Source organism: Mesoplodon bidens, assembly GCF_964165515.1.
Source record: "Mesoplodon bidens genome assembly, chromosome: 1".
Classification (NCBI taxonomy): Eukaryota; Metazoa; Chordata; class Mammalia; order Artiodactyla; family Ziphiidae; genus Mesoplodon; species Mesoplodon bidens.
This window is the reverse complement of record NC_138176.1, coordinates 20,803,895-20,821,791: the sequence shown is the minus strand read 5'-3', so window position 1 is coordinate 20,821,791 and position 17,897 is coordinate 20,803,895. Positions and strand designations below refer to the sequence as shown.

Genomic DNA, 17,897 nt, shown 5'->3' with positions numbered 1-17,897 from the left:
GAGGAGAGAAGACTTAGCCACAGGTTTGAATGTGGTGATGTCGGGGGTGGCAGGTGGATGGTGAGAAGAACGATGAGTTCCCAAATCACCCACTCTTCCAGCTTGGGAGAAACATTCTATCAGAATCAACAGGAAAGTTAAAATGTTGAGCTAGTTTTGTTCACTTTTTCTATAACGTTGATTATCTGTCATGTGCCATGAATCCTCACAAGAGTCCATAAGGGATAAGAGGTCCACGATAGTACCACACAGGCCTGGAAAAGAAGTCTAGGAAAGAAGTGGGAAACGGTGTCCAGGAGAATGAAGACTGAGCGAAAGTTGAATTCATCAATTGGGTCATTAGAGATTAAGACTCATTTTTGTTGCTTGGTGAGGGCAGAAACCAGACTGCTGTTTGACTGCATTCTTAAATATTTTTTGTTTGAATAAAAGTCAAAAGAGGTATTAGAAAGGTACAATAGCTTTCTGTTGAGATCTTTTCATCATAAAATTAGCAATAACCTCAGTGTTAATAACGCTTTTACCATTGGGATCCTGTGACCATTTTTCCCCAGTGGTGTGAACCTGACTCCTTAACATCACAAGTACTAGATGAAACAGCAAGGCGATAGCTGATACGTATTTTTACTCTCAGTGTACTTCTCTGAAGGCAGATAAGCTAATGCAACATTGTGTGGGCTGATAAGTTTCAGATCATCATTTACAGGCTGGGACACTCTCGGACTCAGGCTGCTTCCTGGCAACTGATTTTTAGGTAAGGAATTATTTGACCTGAATCTTTCTCCACAATTTTTCCTCTTTTAGGTCTCGGCATGGTCACACCTATCAATGACCTTCCTGGGACAGATACATCCTCGTACATGAAGGGAGAAAAGCTTACTCGTTGTAAACTTGCCAGCCTATACAGACTTGCAGATTTGTTTGGATGGGCCCACCTGGCAAATACATATATCTCAGTGAGTCCTTCGTCTTTCAGTTCCTTTTTTTAAAATCCCAACTTAAAGGCAACTATACTCTCCTCACCTTTACTCAGAAGTCTGGTTTTCAGGCCTTATTCTCTGAACCTAGCACGCTGGACCACAACCTCATCCTGATATAAACCTTATGTTTAAGGGAGAGGCTGCAGTTACCCCAACGTTCTTCTCCATTTGTTATCTGTCGTTTCCTTAATTCAGACCAGTCGCAGAACCTATCCAGGAAGAAATCCTCCTGGCAGAATTTTCTCTCTCTGTGTTAATTATGTCTGAGAGTCAGTGATATTAAAAAATGCTTTAGGGCTTCCCTGGTGGCGCAGTGGTTGAGACCCCGCCTGCTGATGCAGGGGACACGGGTTCGTGCCCCGGTCCGGGAGGATCCCACATGCCGTGGAGCGGCTGGGCCTGTGAGCCATGGCCGCTGAGCCTGAGCGTCTGGAGCCTGTGCTCCTCAACGGGAGAGGCCACAACAGTGAGAGACCCGCGTACCACAAAAAAAAAAAAAAAAAAATGCTTTAAAAAGTACTTGGGGCAGGGAAAATAGAGGGGGCCAGGGAAGTTTCCTCTCTCGTCTTTATTTTTTAAATATATTTTTCCCATTCATCATCATCTTGTTTTCATGTTGCCACACTTGGACACAAGACAATATTTGGAAGCAAAAAGTATGAAAATATTGTGTGATGAAAATGGCACAGATGTGAGGTGCAGTCTTCCTACAACTTTTCATCCCTTCCTCCAGCTATTCCTTGGCTTCCCCTTCCATTTCCACCTTAATTCGTTCCTAGGAAGAGAATCTATTCTCTTTCCTTTGCCCATTTCCCCTTAATTTCCATATTGCATTGGGTTGAACAATACTGGCATTCGTTTCTCCTGCGTGTAGCTGACCCTAAATAACCTTAGGACCCCCAAAATAACACTTTTAGGTAAGTCCAGTAAATGAGAAACTAATGTCAGAATTTTTTAGCAGTACTTGAGGGCTTGAGGGAAGAAAACTTTTCAAGGAAAGTTTCATGCTGCACAGCTTTAACTTCTGCTTTGTTTTTCCCCCCAGATATCTTACAGTTATTCATTGTAAATATATTCCTAGTCATGTTTACACTGCAAAATATGAACACCTCATAGTAAATCTGTATTGTTTTGTTTTGTTTTTCTTTTTCCCAGGTAAGAATAAGTAAGGAGCAAGACCACATAATAATAATTCCCAGAGGCCTGTCTTTTTCTGAAGCCACCGCCTCCAATTTGGTACAATTTTCATTCCTATGTTACTTTTTCTGTGCTTCCTTGTACTTTTCTGACTGATTTTAGCTTTTAATACAGGACAGAACAAGCAAAGGTATGGATGGAAGAACATTTACTAGTGAACAGGGAAGAATTTGGAAAGCTAATGTTGATTTTTAAGAAAAGCTTTAGCGTTCAAGAAAAACAGGGTAGTTGAAGAGCCTAATAAATGAATTGGTCTAATCAGTTAACCTATTTATGTTTTTTAGAGAATCTTGATTTTTTTCACCCTGTATTCTCTGTAATTTGTTTTAAAAAAAAAAACAAAAAAACCCACACACAAAATCTGTATATTGTATAGCTAGATTTAAACAAAGTTCAGTTGGTGTGAGTATGGGGTCTGACATTCTAGCATTTTATTTTTCCATGATTGTACCCCAAGCCACTGTCATTGGCCTCTAGAAGAGTAGGAACTACGTTGGTTTTGGTGCTGTAGTGTTAATTAGCAAATGAACATTTTCCAGCCAGTTCAGTAAATGCCAGACTTATCCAGACTTTCAGTGAAGAGCTTAAGTTATTCAGTTTCTTGGAAACTGTGCTTCTTGCTAAATGCTGAGTTTTGTTGCAGACTACCTGTTTTTGTAAATAAAATTTTATGGGAACAAAGCCACACCCATTCTTTTACAGTAGTTTGTGGCTGCTTGTATACTACCATGGCAGAGTTGAGTAGTTGCAACAGAGGCCCGCAAAATCTAAAATATTTGCTATCTGGCTTTTGACAAAAAGTTTGCTACCCCCTGGTTTAGCTCATGAAACACAGGAAACTTTGATGCATGTGTGCCAGTTAACTGTGTCTTTCTGTTTTTTCCAGGTGAAAGTCAATATAATAGGAGAAGTGGTTGATCAGGGAAGTACTAATTTGAAAATTGACCACACAGGCTTCAGTCCCCATGCCGCAATCTATTCAACACGTCCTGATGTTAAGTGTGTGATACACATCCATACCCTTGCAACGGCAGCTGTAAGTCACTGAAGGGCCAAAATCAACAATGACCCTGGGAAGTGTATTTTTTCATGGCTTTCCTTACATGATACTTTATAATCTTCATTCTTTCAGACCCCACCATTTGAAGTTATTTTCAAAGTATTAATCCTCTGCATACCCAGAAAGCAAAAGTCCCTTTGGAGTAAATGCTACTGTTCTAGGAAACAACTGGAGAGATAGCATTTGCATTTTGATCTCATCGGTTTAATAATGGGGTCATTGAGTTCTTTAGAGCAAGCCTTCTTTCCTAATATCTGGCACAGCATGTAAATTGAGTAGTATCCCTAAAAGGTCTTTTTTTTTTTTTCTCTTGAAGAAGTGAAGAACTGAAGTGGGAGGTGGGCTGGAATGGTGAACACAGTGAATAGGCCAGCGGTCCCTGAGCTGACTGAAGAATCCAGTTCCTATGAAGGTGTAGTTAGTAACTAAGTGTGTTATCTTGGCATGAACCCAACCAAATAGGTATCCTCCATGAAGTGCGGGATCCTTCCAATTTCTCAAGAGTCCCTGATCCTGGGAGATGTCGCCTATTATGACTACCAAGGGTCACTTGATGAACAGGAGGAGAGAATTCAACTGCAGAAAGTTCTGGGGCCAAGTTGTAAGGTATGTAGTAGAGTTTCTATCTAAGGAGCTATTTTTGTTGCTGTTACTGTTGATGAAAGCAGTGTGAGCTATGCCAGTTATTTAAAGTGATTGCTTTGGGATTCTATTTTAGGTGCTGGTACTCAGAAATCATGGTGTGGTAGCACTTGGAGAAACAGTTGAGGAGGCTTTTCATTACATTTTTAATGTGCAGATAGCCTGTGAGATTCAGGTAAGAAAAATTGTCTACCCCCCTCTCTCTCTCTCTTTTTTTTTTTTTTTGCTTTGTTATTTGTTGTGTTGGGTATTGTGTTTACTTATTTCCAGAGTTCTGTCAGTTGGTGGCTTTTTGTTTTGTCTTTTAAGAGAAGTTCTGCTTCACTTGAGTAAAAAAGGGTCAACTGAGGTATCTCTTGAATTGAAAACAGGAGGAAAGAAAATTGAAATTCATATACAGACACACACCAAATCTAAGTGCTGCATAAACATCATTTTCCTTATAATCCTACTTTTTAAGATGGTATAGTTGCACATTTCTCCATTTTCACCCTCTAGTGATGTGGTGCTAATTGAGAAAGGTGACTACCAGTTATCAAAATAGACCAGCTGTGTTGTGGCCACTTTTATAAAAAGTGTAAGAGCAGTGCCAGAAGTTTTATGAACTCATGCAGTTTCCGGCGATGCCACAGCCTCAGCCTCATTATTATAATGGATTACTTATTAACCACTTTTCCCCCAGAGAAGATGAATGCATTTAATGGCCCTAATTTCGCCCTTTAACAAAAATCAAGCAGATTCTCTTGAAGCAAATGGTAATAATCTGAATTTATTGGAAAGGCCGCAAAAAAGGGGGAAAAAACTTTTTCTACCAACTTGTCTTAACCACCTTTTTTTTTTTTTTTTTGCTTTAATGGTCACTCTTCTTCTCAAATGAGGCTATGAAAAGCTTAATTATATTGAGATAATAAGCAGACTTCTGCCTAAATATTCTTAAATTCACAGTATAGTGTTTATATTCCTTTAAAATTATAACTGTCAACAAAAGTATTAACTGGATTGCCATGGGAAAACTGCAAGGAAAGAACTTTAAAATTTGGCAAGAGAATTCAGTTTCTTGAAATATATTAAAAGGTATGGCTCTAAATGTGTTTTCCATCAGGGAGGGTCAGAGTCCTGGAAGGTATAGATAGATGGAAAAGATACTTCAGCTGCCTGCTTTCACAAGTGTATTTCTTTGTTGGCAGCCTGGAAGAAAGTGTTACAGATATTTGCTGAATCAACCTTATGCCTCTTTAAAAGTGAAATACTCATTCTAGTCTTTACAGTCCTGTGCCTCTATATTTTGCCATTGATTACAGGTGCGGGCATTAGCAGGGGCAGGTGGAGTAGACAATCTGCTTGTACTGGATCTTCAGAAGTATAAAGCTTCCACTCACACTGTGGCAGCATCTGGAGGAGGAGGAGTGAATATGGGTGCCCATCAGAAATGGAAGGTTGGCGAGATTGAGTTTGAAGGGCTGATGAGGACTCTGGACAATTTGGTAGGTGAAAAATTGAACATAACCTTGATTTCATGTTTCCAGATTCAAGAGCAGATGTTTCCATCTCCCTTTGGTTTTGGAACATGCTCCTTACTCCAGAGTGTGACCCCAAGAAGGAATTCAGTGTATTTTAAGAATCAGTGAAACATGCAACTGTTGTCTTATCTTAGTTATTAGCCTCTTGCACTAAGAGTCAGAAGGCAGATTGCCTTCAGACCCGGGAACAAATACTTATTAAATGAGCACTGAGATTTGGCCTCCAGAAAACCAGTTTATATCTAGGAACATGTTTCTGGTGAGCAGTTTTGAAATTACCTTTGTCAGGAACAGTTGTGTGAGTGGAAATTGCTTTGTCAGCTGAAATCAGTTTTAACCAGATCTTGATATTTGCTTAATTTTCAACTCTAGTGTTATGTGGAGGTTATATGGAGTTTGGAAGGATCTTCCCTTTATTTGTTTTTTTGGTAAAAGGGTCTTATTGAATCATTTGTTTAAAGAATTAGACTCTAAATGCTGTGTTTGCTACAAGTTTGATAGCTTCAAATGTGGTTTTTCCCTCCCCTAGGGATATAGAACAGGCTATGCTTACAGGCATCCTCTCATTCGAGAAAAGCCTAGGCACAAGAGTGATGTGGAGATCCCAGCAACCGTGACTGCCTTTTCCTTTGAAGATGATACAGTGCCACTCTCTCCTCTCAAATACATGGCACAGAGGCAGCAGCGTGAAAAAACAAGATGGCTGAACTCACCAAATACCTACATGAAAGTGAATGTGCCTGAGGAGTCTCGGAATGGGGAGACCAGTCCCAGGACCAAAATCACAGTATGCCCCTACTTTACGTGGTTTGCCTTTACTAAATATTTTGCCTCGTTTACTGATGAATTGGATGGTCTATGTTGAAAATATTGGGGAAGTAGAATATAACGCTAACAATAATATCACTATAACTTATCAGGTAACCTTTGTGCAAGGCACTTTGTTGTAAGTGCCGTACATGAATTACCTCATTTACTTCTCCTAATATGGAAGGGATGCTGTTTTTCCCCTCCATTTTATAGATGAGAAAACGGAGGCACAGAGGGATTCACTAATCATTTGTGAATGGTAGAATCAGGGTTTGAATGCAGGCAGTCTGTCTCTGGAGCCCAGTGTTACCCATTGCATGATACTGCTTTGTAGTTTATATTGTACTTGTGAATCAGAACTATAAAAGTTATCAACACCTAACGGTGCCAGATTTTGTGAATTACTGCACACAGGCAAGATCTTGTAGATAAAGAAACAGGTTATCTTAAATTTTGCAGCATTTTGTCTCAGATTTGGTTTAATTTTGGAGTGCTTATCACTAAATATTCTATAGGTACTCAAAATTGGTTCATCCTATCATATAAATCAGTAGTATTCAATATGGAAATACCTAGGCATCAAAGTTTTTTATTTCCCCTAGTCTATATTGATTTCTTATCTCCTAGTAAAAGAACATAAGTTTCCCAGAATTAATTTTATTGACAGAAACTAACGGCCAGTCATCATTAATCTTGATGAATATTAGCTTTCTTTAAGGGATATAACGGGAAAATGAGAAGAATTATTTAAGGCTTTTCCACCCGTGTGGTGCCATTACACTATAGATTACTACAAGATTATCCCCTTTGTGAAATGCTGGTCAGGGGCTTGGCCCATTCTGTCAGCCAAAAATAAAAATGATATCTGGAAAACTAAATCTTAGGAGATTTCTTGAGTCCTTTTTGATGACTTCTTAGCCATCATCACTTAAAACTTGAATGCAGATGGCAACTCTGAATGTGAGTTAATGTGAGATCAAGCTCTATATACTTGAAATATTTTCACCAATATAGTTAAAATGCCAAAAGGAAAAAATTTAAATAGGCATAATCTAGTATTCATGTGAATAGTAATGACATTTGTTTGTTTTTAAGTGAATGCTGATTCTAACTAGTATGGGAGATACACTAATTGACCACTAAAAACTACTCAGTGAAATTCTTTGAAATATTAGCAGTGTATGCACCCAACCACTGGAGTCAATCAACAGTTGTCAAGAACCTACCATATTTCCTTAACACAAAGCTTCATTCTGGAAAATGTTTGATTCTTTAGTGGATGAAGGCAGAGGACTCTTCAAAAGTTAGTAGTGGAACACCTATCAAAATTGAAGATCCAAATCAGTTTGTTCCTTTAAACACAAACCCGAATGAGGTACTAGAGAAGAGAAATAAGGTAAGACATGGTTGATCTGTGACTAGACGAGGCCTTTTTATGCAGTTTTATGTTTAAATCACTGGTGACTGAATCTGATTAATGCTAAGCTTAGAGGTTTAAATACAGAAGAATTTGAAATTTAATTCTGTATAATTTTAGCTTGTATTGAATACCTCCAGTTCTGTTCTAGTTTCTGGTGAGCGGGCTATACGGGGAAGAAGTATTAGACATATTTCTGCTGTATTAGTGAAAAATGTAGTCCTCTAACAATGTAAGACAATAGGAAATCACACATCAAGAAGAGTGGAGATTAATGTGAGTTGTTATGATGGTAAAAGAGGGCTTTGTGGAGGTGGGAATTAAAGAGGCTCTTACCCTGGGGTGGTCAAATAGTAAGCCAAAGGTCACCTGCAGAGTTGCCCCCAAGAACTTGTTACTGTGTTTCAATTCAGATTCGAGAACAAAATCGATATGACTTGAAAACAGCAGGACCACAATCTCAGTTGCTTGCTGGAATTGTTGTGGATAAGCCTCCTTCTGTAAGTCCATAAAGCAATATGATCTTTGTTTTCACGTTAATTTATTTGCTTTTTAAATATGAATATCTGTCTTTACTAAAGTTAATATAAACACAAGTTAGAAAGTCAAATAATCCACAAGACTTAAAATGTCACCTTCAATTCCCAACTTCTAGGGGCAAGGACTTTATTCTAGCATACACTTTTGGTTCTAAAGAGCATCTTTATTCTGCTTTTTCTTGGTTTATCAGTTTTAGTCGTCAACTGTATTTCATCAAATCTATTTCATCAACTATGAGAAGTACCATTATTTTATGTATCACTGAAAGAGAAAAAAACCTAATTATAAGATGAATGCCAATTTCAGGATCAGAAAATGTGGGAGAAAAGTGCATCTTAGAATTAATGAAAGACAGTAGTGACTTCTTTTGTGGACTATGAGGATCTAGCCTGTTTACACAAGGCTTCCCTTTTTCATTCACCCAGTAAGGTTGTACCACAATGTTTTGTCTAGTCAGCTTTCAGTGTTTATATTTTTAAACGCTTACTGCTGAGCCAGGTAGTATCCCATGATGACATTTCCTTTCTTATACAACTTTTCTCCCCTTGGAGAAAAAGTTGCCTCCTTTTTTCATTGGCTTAGTACTTAGGATACATTGGGCTTAGTTCTTCCCAAACTTTTCTTAATAGTATTTTCCATAGGGTCAGAGGTAACAGGTAATCTCTCAGTTCTAGCCCTTTTTCATTGTTATTCTGGTCCGGATCTGGACTAGCCCTTTGTCATTGTTATTCTGGTCCGGATCTGGACTAGGTGCTCTTCAGGCCAGAGGTACAGGCCCATCCTGAGGATTCCTGTGCTTCTCACCATGTAGTCCTGTTTCCTGCATCGTATGTCTCCTACTTAAGAAAGGGAGACTCCTTTCTTACTCCTTTATCATTGAGCGCATCCTCTAATAGCTTTCTGGGAAAGGATACATAGGAGGTAACAGTCTGAAAACCTGTATTCTACCTTCAAATGTGCATGTAATGGATACAGAATTCTAGTTTACAAATAAAATGAAAAGCATCACCATATTATCCCCTAGCTCCATATCATTGTTAAGAAGTAGGAGAGCATTGTGATTCGTGTACCTTTGTGTAGGCTTTTTTTTTTAAGACCCTTTCTATATTCCTGCTGTTCTGAAATTTTATGATGGTGTGCTTTGTAGTAATTTCTATTTAGTCTCCACTTTTAGCACGTAGTAACCCTTTTCAATCTGCAAAGTCATGTCCTGGGAATTTTTTAAAATATTTCTTCAGTAAGTAGTCCTTTTCCCTTCAATTTCTTTTTCTGTCAGGATATATATGCTGTTAGTTGGATCTCTTTGACTAAGCCTCTGATTTTTTTCTTTCCTATTTTATATCTCTTTGTCTTTTAATCCTACTTTCTGGGAGATTTGCTTGACTTTATTTTCTAAGCCTTCTATTTAATTTTCTATTTTGATTTTTTTTTTTTTACTTTTTAAGACTTCTTATTCCCTGAATGTTCCTTTTTTTTTTTTTTTTTAAATAACATCCTGGTCTTTCTGGATACAGTATTTTCTCTTATTGCTCTAAGGGAATCAATTTTAAATTTTCTTCAGCTGCCTTTATTGTCTGTTTCTTCTGAGTTCCCTTTTTCTTTTTAATTGTGGTTTCCTCCATGTTGGAAACTTTCCTCAAGTGTCTGGAAATCCGTGGTACTCTGTCTGTATTTAAGAATGAGACACTGAAAGCCAGTCAGAAGCTTCAGGTGGGTGCAGAGCTTGGGAACTGGCGAGCTCCACTGTAGGGTGACTGGATGTGGACCAGGTTGATTCTTTCAGAAATGCCCAGATGTTAGTATCTGTAGTTGTTTTATCTGGGGTCATTTAATTTATCCAGAGAATTCTCTAGTCTCTTGCCAGTCTCCCACCATCATCCTGGGAACCCTCAGCTATGTTTTGTGTCCCCTAATCAGTTGTTCTGAAGAATAAGCCTCTGATCTTCTGCAGAGATGAGAGAGAAGTAAATGCTCAGCTGTGTGGAACAGGAAAGGGGACCTGAGAATCTGTCTGTTCCTTATTTACACTTCTAACTTGTCCCCACTTTTCAGCTTTTCTTCACCGCACCTTCTGTGATACCTGAGCCTTACCAGGCCTCCACAGGGCAAATGAGCAGGTTTCTCCTTTGCAAGGCGAAGGCTTCAACTTTCTCAGCTCTTCCACCCATTCTTCCACCTGCTTTCCATCTTCCAACAATGTGTTACGACTTCTCATCCTCTGTTGGCTCATCTTCCATTCTTTTGTCCTTAAAAGTTTATACTTTTTGTGGTTGTTCCTTTACTATCATTTTAGTGGGGTTTTGGGAGGAATTTTTTTAAATGCGTGGGTTCAATCTGCCAGGTTTAGCTGTAAGTCTCATTAATTTCTTTTCTAGAGCAAATAGGTACAAGTTTATTTTCATAGCAAATTTAAAGTTCTTTTGGTACAGTTTCATTTTTCTAAGACTTTCTTCAAAGACTTTTTGAAATTCTTCATTTTTAAGATATTTCTTAGTTATATGAAGCTTTCTAGAACTTGGCTTAGTTTTTTTTTCAGAGTTATTAAAATTGACCTATGCAGGCTTATTGAGGAAACATCACTGGCAATTTTAGTCTATTGGATCAGTAGTCTAAAAGCATTAATCTGATATGAATATTTTAAACAAAGCATGTTACTTTATCATTTCTTATGATTGGTGTGAGGTGGGGTGTCACAAACATCATATATACATTTAAGTGTGTGTATGAAGTTGTGTATATATGTAAATATATATAAATAAATATATAGATATAAGTAAAGTTCTTGGTAACAAGTCAGTGCTTTTCTTTGCAAGACCATGCAGTTTGAAGAAGACGATCATGCCCCACCAGCTCCTCCCAACCCCTTCAGTCATCTCACAGAAGGAGAACTTGAAGAGTATAAGAAGGCAATTGAACGTAAACAGCAAGGACTGGAAGGTTAGTTCGTTTTGAGATTGAGCCCAAGATAACCACACTGCTAACAGCCTCTTGAGGTGGATGACAGAGGGCAGTCAGGGTTTTTTTTTTTAATGTTCCTTTTACAATCAGTTGTTCCATATCCTCTCTCCCAGTCCTTACTTGAGTATAAGTAGGACTGAAATGCAAATAGCTACCACACACCATCTATGTTAACGTGTAGAGAAGACTGTTTTCCTCAGAAAACAATCTGATTGCTAGCAAAAAGTCTTCTATAGTAAAGTGAAATCCCCGGATGAGTAAAGAATCACTAGCTAGAGTAAGTGTAGATACATTAATAGATTTAAACATTCAGAATATGTGGCTTTTTTTAAAAACTTTCTATTTTGACATAATTATAGATTAACAAGTATGTGGCTTTAATGCTTTGTAAAATCTCTATTGTTACTGGATGTCTCAAGATGTCAATATTTAATTTCAAAATCAAAATATAAAACAAACTGCTAGAATTTTTATGTGACTTTCCTTAAGTACATGGGCACTCTAGTGAGGTTGCTTTTATCTGACTTCAGAACCCTAAGCAAGGGTTGTATTTTAGAATTGTTCATGAAAATGCCAATTGAATATTAGCTCCCTTTTTCTCAAGAATAAGAGATTCTTTGTAGCAAGCATTCTCAATCTTGGGTCTTTGGATAAGCTTTAGACAGTCCATGAGCCATCTGAAAAATATATGCTTAATTTTGTGCAATACAGATTTGAGGAAGGCAAGGGTGCAAGGTGGAGGGCAAGAAGTCTGTAACCCCAAAAGAGGGTAAGAGCCTCTGCTTTAGAGCATCTTCAATATACAGTTGAAATTTTTATGCAAAACAGAACCAATAGTTAAAGAATCTTTGTCCCAGTTAGATATCATGTAGAAAGAACTAATGACATCTGGATCATCCAGGGAACAGTTTTTATAAGTGTGTTAGTGTCTTTGTCACAAAAGGAAGTCATCCTGACTCATTAATGTAATTACACTAAATGTTAGGTGATACTATTCAACTTGTTTATTCTAACATAAGGTTGGAAACTTTCTCTGTTTTTGTATTTTGTAAAATGTCCCTCTTTAATCTCTTATTTTTTGAAAGCCTAAAGATGCCAGGTAACAAATACGCACAATAGAACCATCACCTTTTATATATAACTTTATAGTTTCTTCCACATTCATTATGACCTGAATTGGCTCACTAATATTGCTGACAGGAATCACTAATTGGATATTGATCAAAAATTCAGTGAGGCATTCTGCCTCATTAATGTAGCATCATTGGTGAAGCTTTCATATTTCTTTTCATTTGGCTGCTCAATGTATTTTGATTTTCTAACACTCTAGCAAAAGTTAAATGCATACATATTATTTGCCTGGGCTTCCAGTAGCCATGCTTCCTTAAAGCATGTGTATAAAATTACCAGTAGCAGCCAGAAATGTTAACACATTAACCTCCTCTTACTGCATAGTTATCGATATGTGGGATAACTGTTAGCATGCTCAGCTCATTGCTGAAGAGCTTATCATCCCTGTGTATTGCAGGTATTTGATGTATGCACTAACCTCCCTGAAATCTTATGCTTCTTTGTTTTGCATGGCTTTTAACTAAACTCTTATCCAACAGATGCTGAGCAGGAATTACTCTCAGATGACGCTTCATCTGTTTCACAAATTCAGTCTCAAACTCAGTCACCGCAAAATATCCCTGAAAAATTAGAAGGTATTCAATGTAATTTCCCATAGCCTTCACCGACTTAATCTTTAGAGTCTGTCCCTCTGTCATTTGTCTTCATATAAAGAAATTGAACACCTGATACAGTAAGTTTACCATGGATTTTACTTAAAGCTCCCAATAATTTTATATTTTTTATTAAATGGGGTGCTACTTTTGTTCAACATTTATATTGACTTACCTTAACCTGGATATTGGCAATTCTTAAGAATTTGTGAAATTAAAATTGGTTTGTCATATGTCTTCCAAACAGAAGCATGAAATCTTTTTCAATTTTGATTGCCCAGTGACCCCAAAGTTAAAGAAAAATATATGTATGTTGTCTTCCTCATTTATACTGACTTGCTTTACAATGAAACTATCAAGTCATCAAACTGGACTTATCCAGCCTTCATTCTTTGGTCTAACAACTTTCCTCTTTATACCGCTTAAAAGCATTAGCTTTATGCTAATAGACCCATAGTCTATTAAAATAATGATCTATCTTTACTGGAATTAAAGTACATTGCTTAAACATTTCAGTTTTGTAAAATAAAGCAAGGATGTTGACTATATAAAATTAAAAAATCCTCCCCTTTTGTAGAAAACCATGAGCTGTTTTCCAAGAGCTTCATCTCCATGGACATGCCTGTCCTGATAGTGAACGGCAAGGATGACGTGCATGGGGTTGAAGACGAGCTTGCTGAGCGAGTGAGCAGGTTAACTACAAGCACCACCATAGAAAACATCGAGATTACCATTAAGTCTCCAGAAAAAATTGAAGAAGTCCTGTCACCTGAAGGCTCACCTTCAAAATCACCATCCAAGAAAAAGAAGAAATTCCGCACTCCTTCTTTTCTGAAAAAGAACAAAAAAAAGGAGAAAGTTGAAGCCTAAATAGTCTTTTTGTAATTATTATTATTACAATGTGACGTTGCACATTTAAAAACCACATTTAAGTTGATCATTAATATGCAGTGGTAGATCAGATTGGGGATATGTAGCAAACTGGACTTTAAGAACTGGAAAGAGGTTTTACTAAAAGAAAAACATATTATGAAAAACACTTTCAAATTCATCTCTCATTTTGTATGTCCAAAAAAGGTTTTGAATTTTTAAACAATTGCTAGTTTTGATTAGCTCTGCCCTCATGAAGTATTGTTATAATCACCACAAACAGATATCTGTCTGAATTACTTCAGGCCTTCTACATAATATCTGTTGGAAAGAAATTACCAGTGAACAAGTGAGAGAATTTTTGTTTCTCAAAACCTGCTTCACTTGGTAAGCAGATTATAGTTTTTTATCTTGATTATTGACTGTCCCTTTTGGGTTCCCATTGTTAAAATGGGCATTAACAGAATGCTTTAAAAGCTTCTAAGATAAGAATCTATAGCATTAGTATACACTGGCACATAATTGTTTTTTTAAATTTAAGAAAAGATTCATTTGGAATTTTATTCATAGTATAAAATTTCCTCACCTGAAGTAACTTTGTTTGCAAAAAAAACACGTCATTTTAGTAAACTATAATTTTTGAAAAGTTCCTTTTTTATTAGTTTAGAAAGCCCCTTATTTTTCAACAAAGGGGATTTTATACACATAACATGGGTTATTTAGTTTAACTCTGGCAAAAACGATTTTTGTATGTTGAGATGTTTGTATACCATTCAGTATAAAAGTGTCTGAGCATATTAGCCAATCATTTAACAGTAGAGCACATTTGAGGCTGCTTGGTACTAAGTATACTTAAATATAATTAAAGAATCCAGGGACTTGGTATCAAAAGGGGATTAGAGCATTTAAAGCCATAACAGGATTCATATTTGAACCTTATAATGTATTTTTCTCTTAGTATCACTAATGAATGAAGAAGCCCTCATAAGGTAACCAAACAGAAAGGAAAAGAATGAGAGAGAAAGTGAAAAATGAAGGGAACAAGAGAGGTGTCATGAGAAGAATTCTAGTTCGATAATGATTCATAGTCATGATAGGATTTGAAGTGTCATTTATTTAACACATGTCCCAAATTTCTAAAATTCTGCTTCTCTGCCAAAATTATTGTATTTCTTAGTTGATATTTGAGTTTTAAAAAGGGTCGGATCCTCCTTTTAACTTGTGTATCTTCAGAAGGCAGCACAAGAAGAAATCAGTGGGTCTAATCCCACCCCCACCGTGAGAGAACTACCACTTCTTAATTTTTACCAATTTTTCTTATCTTTTCAGTTAACTTTCTTTCTAATGTAAATACAAATTTAAACCTAGGCTTAATATAGTTATTTTTTTCCCTTTCACCCAAGTCATGTCACAAATCAATGTAAAATCAATGATCCAACATAGTCAGTGGGTAAAAATAATCCAAAGTATTTCTGAAGGGTGAGTTGGCGTGTAAAAAATTACACTGATGATAGTGTGCTCTGGGGCTGGTTCTGTTTGACTGTGAGTGTATGATGATGCAAAGTTGAAATGGAGCCTGGAAAGTTCATTCTAGATCTCACTAACTACTGGAATCAGTGTTTTAATCTTAGTGGAAACTTTCAGTTGCTTAATTCTGTATTTGAGGATTCTTTTATGTTCTACATCATTTATGTTGTATTACAACGTATGTAGAAACAGTAACCTGTGAACTATGCTTTTCCATAACGTTTTAAAAATATATATAAAATGAATGCAATGTGCATAAATATTTTTTAAATGCAACAGTGAACTATTTGCACCTTTTGCTAATGCCTCTATTTACTTGCTTTGGCATAAAGAATGAGCCAGTGAACCTCTGTGTCATGTGGAAAATGTATAAATGTTATCTGATATTGCTCTTAGATGTAATGCTAATTAATGTAAAATCACAAATAAACAGTATTTTAAATAGATGGACTTGGTATCAAGAGCTTTCAGTTCAAGGGTGGTTACTTATCCTGAATTACTTTGTGGACTGTTGAGTTTTGTACTGCAGTGAGATTTTGAGTAAGACTGACACTTCTGAATAAGGAATGTCCTAATACATTTATTTTCAAATTAGTTGAAAATCAACTATATAAAACCCTTCTTGTTTCAGCTCATTTTGGAGGAAATATTCCCCAAGTTACCTACTTTTTTTTTCTTGATAGGATATGGCAAACTTAACTATTTCTCTGACATCTAGAGATCTTTGAAGGACTTAGGATTCTGATTCTCAGTCTCAGAATCTATGGATGTAGAATAGAAAATGTTGCAGAATATGTGTTGAGTTTATAGATTACTTCTCTTTGATTTTTATTTATGTAACAATGTAACAATAAAGAAGATAGTAGAGAGAATAGAAAGGTTACAGTTCCACCACATTAACATTCAACAAAATATTTCACTCCCTTCTAGCTCTTGTTCAGCTATGTATATATTTCCTGTGTACTGGTTATCATGGGGTGAGTGTAATTTTATTCAAGATTTTTTTTCTACTTAAACATAGCATAATCTGTCCTAGAAGATTTTCAAACCAAATCCCTCATATGAGTGATTTCTTGTGATTTTTTTCTACCACTTTGTCCTAAAAATAGAGTGCAAGAGGGGAAATCATGTTAATTGAGGGTTCTGGTTAATTGAAGTTTTTACTATAATTACCCATTATAAAAATGAAGGGTTTGGGCAGAGGATAGATTCATAGTCTTGGGCATATTTAAGTATTACTTTGGCTTGTAAATAATCCTTTGGCGAAAAACTGCTGTTTTAGAAAGATGCTCATTTCAAAATTCCCTTTCAGGGCTTCCCTGGTGGCGCAGTGGTTGAGAGTCCGCCTGCCGATGCAGGGGACACGGGTTCGTGCCCCGGTCTGGGAGGATCCCACATGCCGCGGAGCGGCTGGGCCCGTGAGCCATGGCTGCTGGGCCTGCGCGTCCGGAGCCTGTGCTCTGCAGGGGGAGAGGCCACAACAGTGAGAGGCCCGCATACCGCAAAAAAAAAAAAAAACAAAATTCCCTTTCATAAAGCAACAAAGGCAATTATCTTCAGTTCTCACTTGAGAGTCCATATAGCATGAAAGGTAATGTTGCCTGTGCCTTTTCCTCTATTGATTAGTATTTTCATTCAGCAGGGAATAAAGAGAACCAAATGGATCAAGTTGTGACAGCATTGGTTTTTCTTAACATCAGCATTTTTTTTTTTGACACAGGCAGAAAACACATAAAGGCAAGTGGGTTATTTTTCAAACTCCAGGGTGAAGTATATACCTCAAAGTTGCAATCTAGACCAAACTAGGATTTTAAAAAGAACAATCTTCTTTGTAGCCACTAGAGGGTGTAATAGACCTAACAATCCTGTATGTTTGTAGTCCTTGAACTTAACTTCCCTTTTCTTAATTGCTAGGCACCACCATGTTTGTTGTGAAATACCCAGAACTTAGAAGACTTTGTTGCTTATCATTCTCCTCTCTAGACTGTTCTCAACCTAGTTGTCTCAGCAGGTCCCATTTCACCAATACCAATACCACCAGCAGGGACTCAGTGCCTCTGGAGAGCACATTGAAAATTGTTGAGGTGTGGTCTCAGAAAGAAACCACGGTAGAATATAACTCCTCGGAGGAGTTTTCGTGCCTGTGAGTGGTAATATAATGCCTGCTTCAATAACTGATATTTTTGCAGGAGATAACTGATAATATCTGTCATTTTTTGATGCCTTCTGTTTATCAAAGATTATGCTAAATACTTTTCATGTATTACCTCATTTGGCCTTCCCAACATCCTAAGAAAGTAGATGATATTCTCATTTTGTAGATAGAGACTAAGGCTTGCAGAAAACTAAAAGGGGGTGCTAGTATTTCACTCAGAGATTCAGATTTCTAAAACTGCTAGTGCCAGACCCTATGTGCCTCCAGTGTACGTTTTCTGGGGGGAGAGGCAGTTTACTTAATGTGGACTATAAGTCCAGCCATGGTGAATTCATGTTTTGATATAAGATGGGATATAGATTTGGGATAAAACATTAACTTTTGATTTGGAAGACTTTTTTTTAACAAATTACCCCAAGAATGAAGAAATTGATGAATACCTGGAAAGTGGGAACAACCTGCTGTAACATGATCCTTTAGGATAAAGAACCAGCTCT

At 37.0% G+C, this 17,897-nt stretch overlaps 1 protein-coding gene and 1 long non-coding RNA gene across 4 annotated transcripts in view; one reads left to right on the top strand and one right to left on the bottom strand.

The window, feature by feature from the left end:
- The window catches only part of ADD3 (adducin 3), a 126,031-nt gene extending 110,340 nt beyond the window's left edge, over positions 1 to 15,691 (top strand). For all 3 annotated transcript variants that reach the window (XM_081252888.1, XM_081252887.1, XM_081252889.1), the window contains exons 4-14: positions 805 to 956; positions 2,136 to 2,216; positions 3,064 to 3,213; positions 3,700 to 3,843; positions 3,956 to 4,054; positions 5,181 to 5,363; positions 5,929 to 6,186; positions 7,486 to 7,605; positions 8,040 to 8,126; positions 10,980 to 11,103; positions 13,426 to 15,691. In XM_081252888.1, the coding sequence (XP_081109014.1) occupies positions 805 to 956; positions 2,136 to 2,216; positions 3,064 to 3,213; positions 3,700 to 3,843; positions 3,956 to 4,054; positions 5,181 to 5,363; positions 5,929 to 6,186; positions 7,486 to 7,605; positions 8,040 to 8,126; positions 10,980 to 11,103; positions 13,426 to 13,718 (1,691 nt within the window). In that variant the 3' untranslated portion in view covers positions 13,719 to 15,691. The remainder of the gene's footprint in view (positions 1 to 804; positions 957 to 2,135; positions 2,217 to 3,063; positions 3,214 to 3,699; positions 3,844 to 3,955; positions 4,055 to 5,180; positions 5,364 to 5,928; positions 6,187 to 7,485; positions 7,606 to 8,039; positions 8,127 to 10,979; positions 11,104 to 13,425) is intronic.
- Positions 1 to 17,897, bottom strand: part of LOC308622452 — a 264,527-nt gene that overhangs the window by 147,749 nt on the left and 98,881 nt on the right. The gene's annotated exons all lie outside the window — the stretch shown is intronic.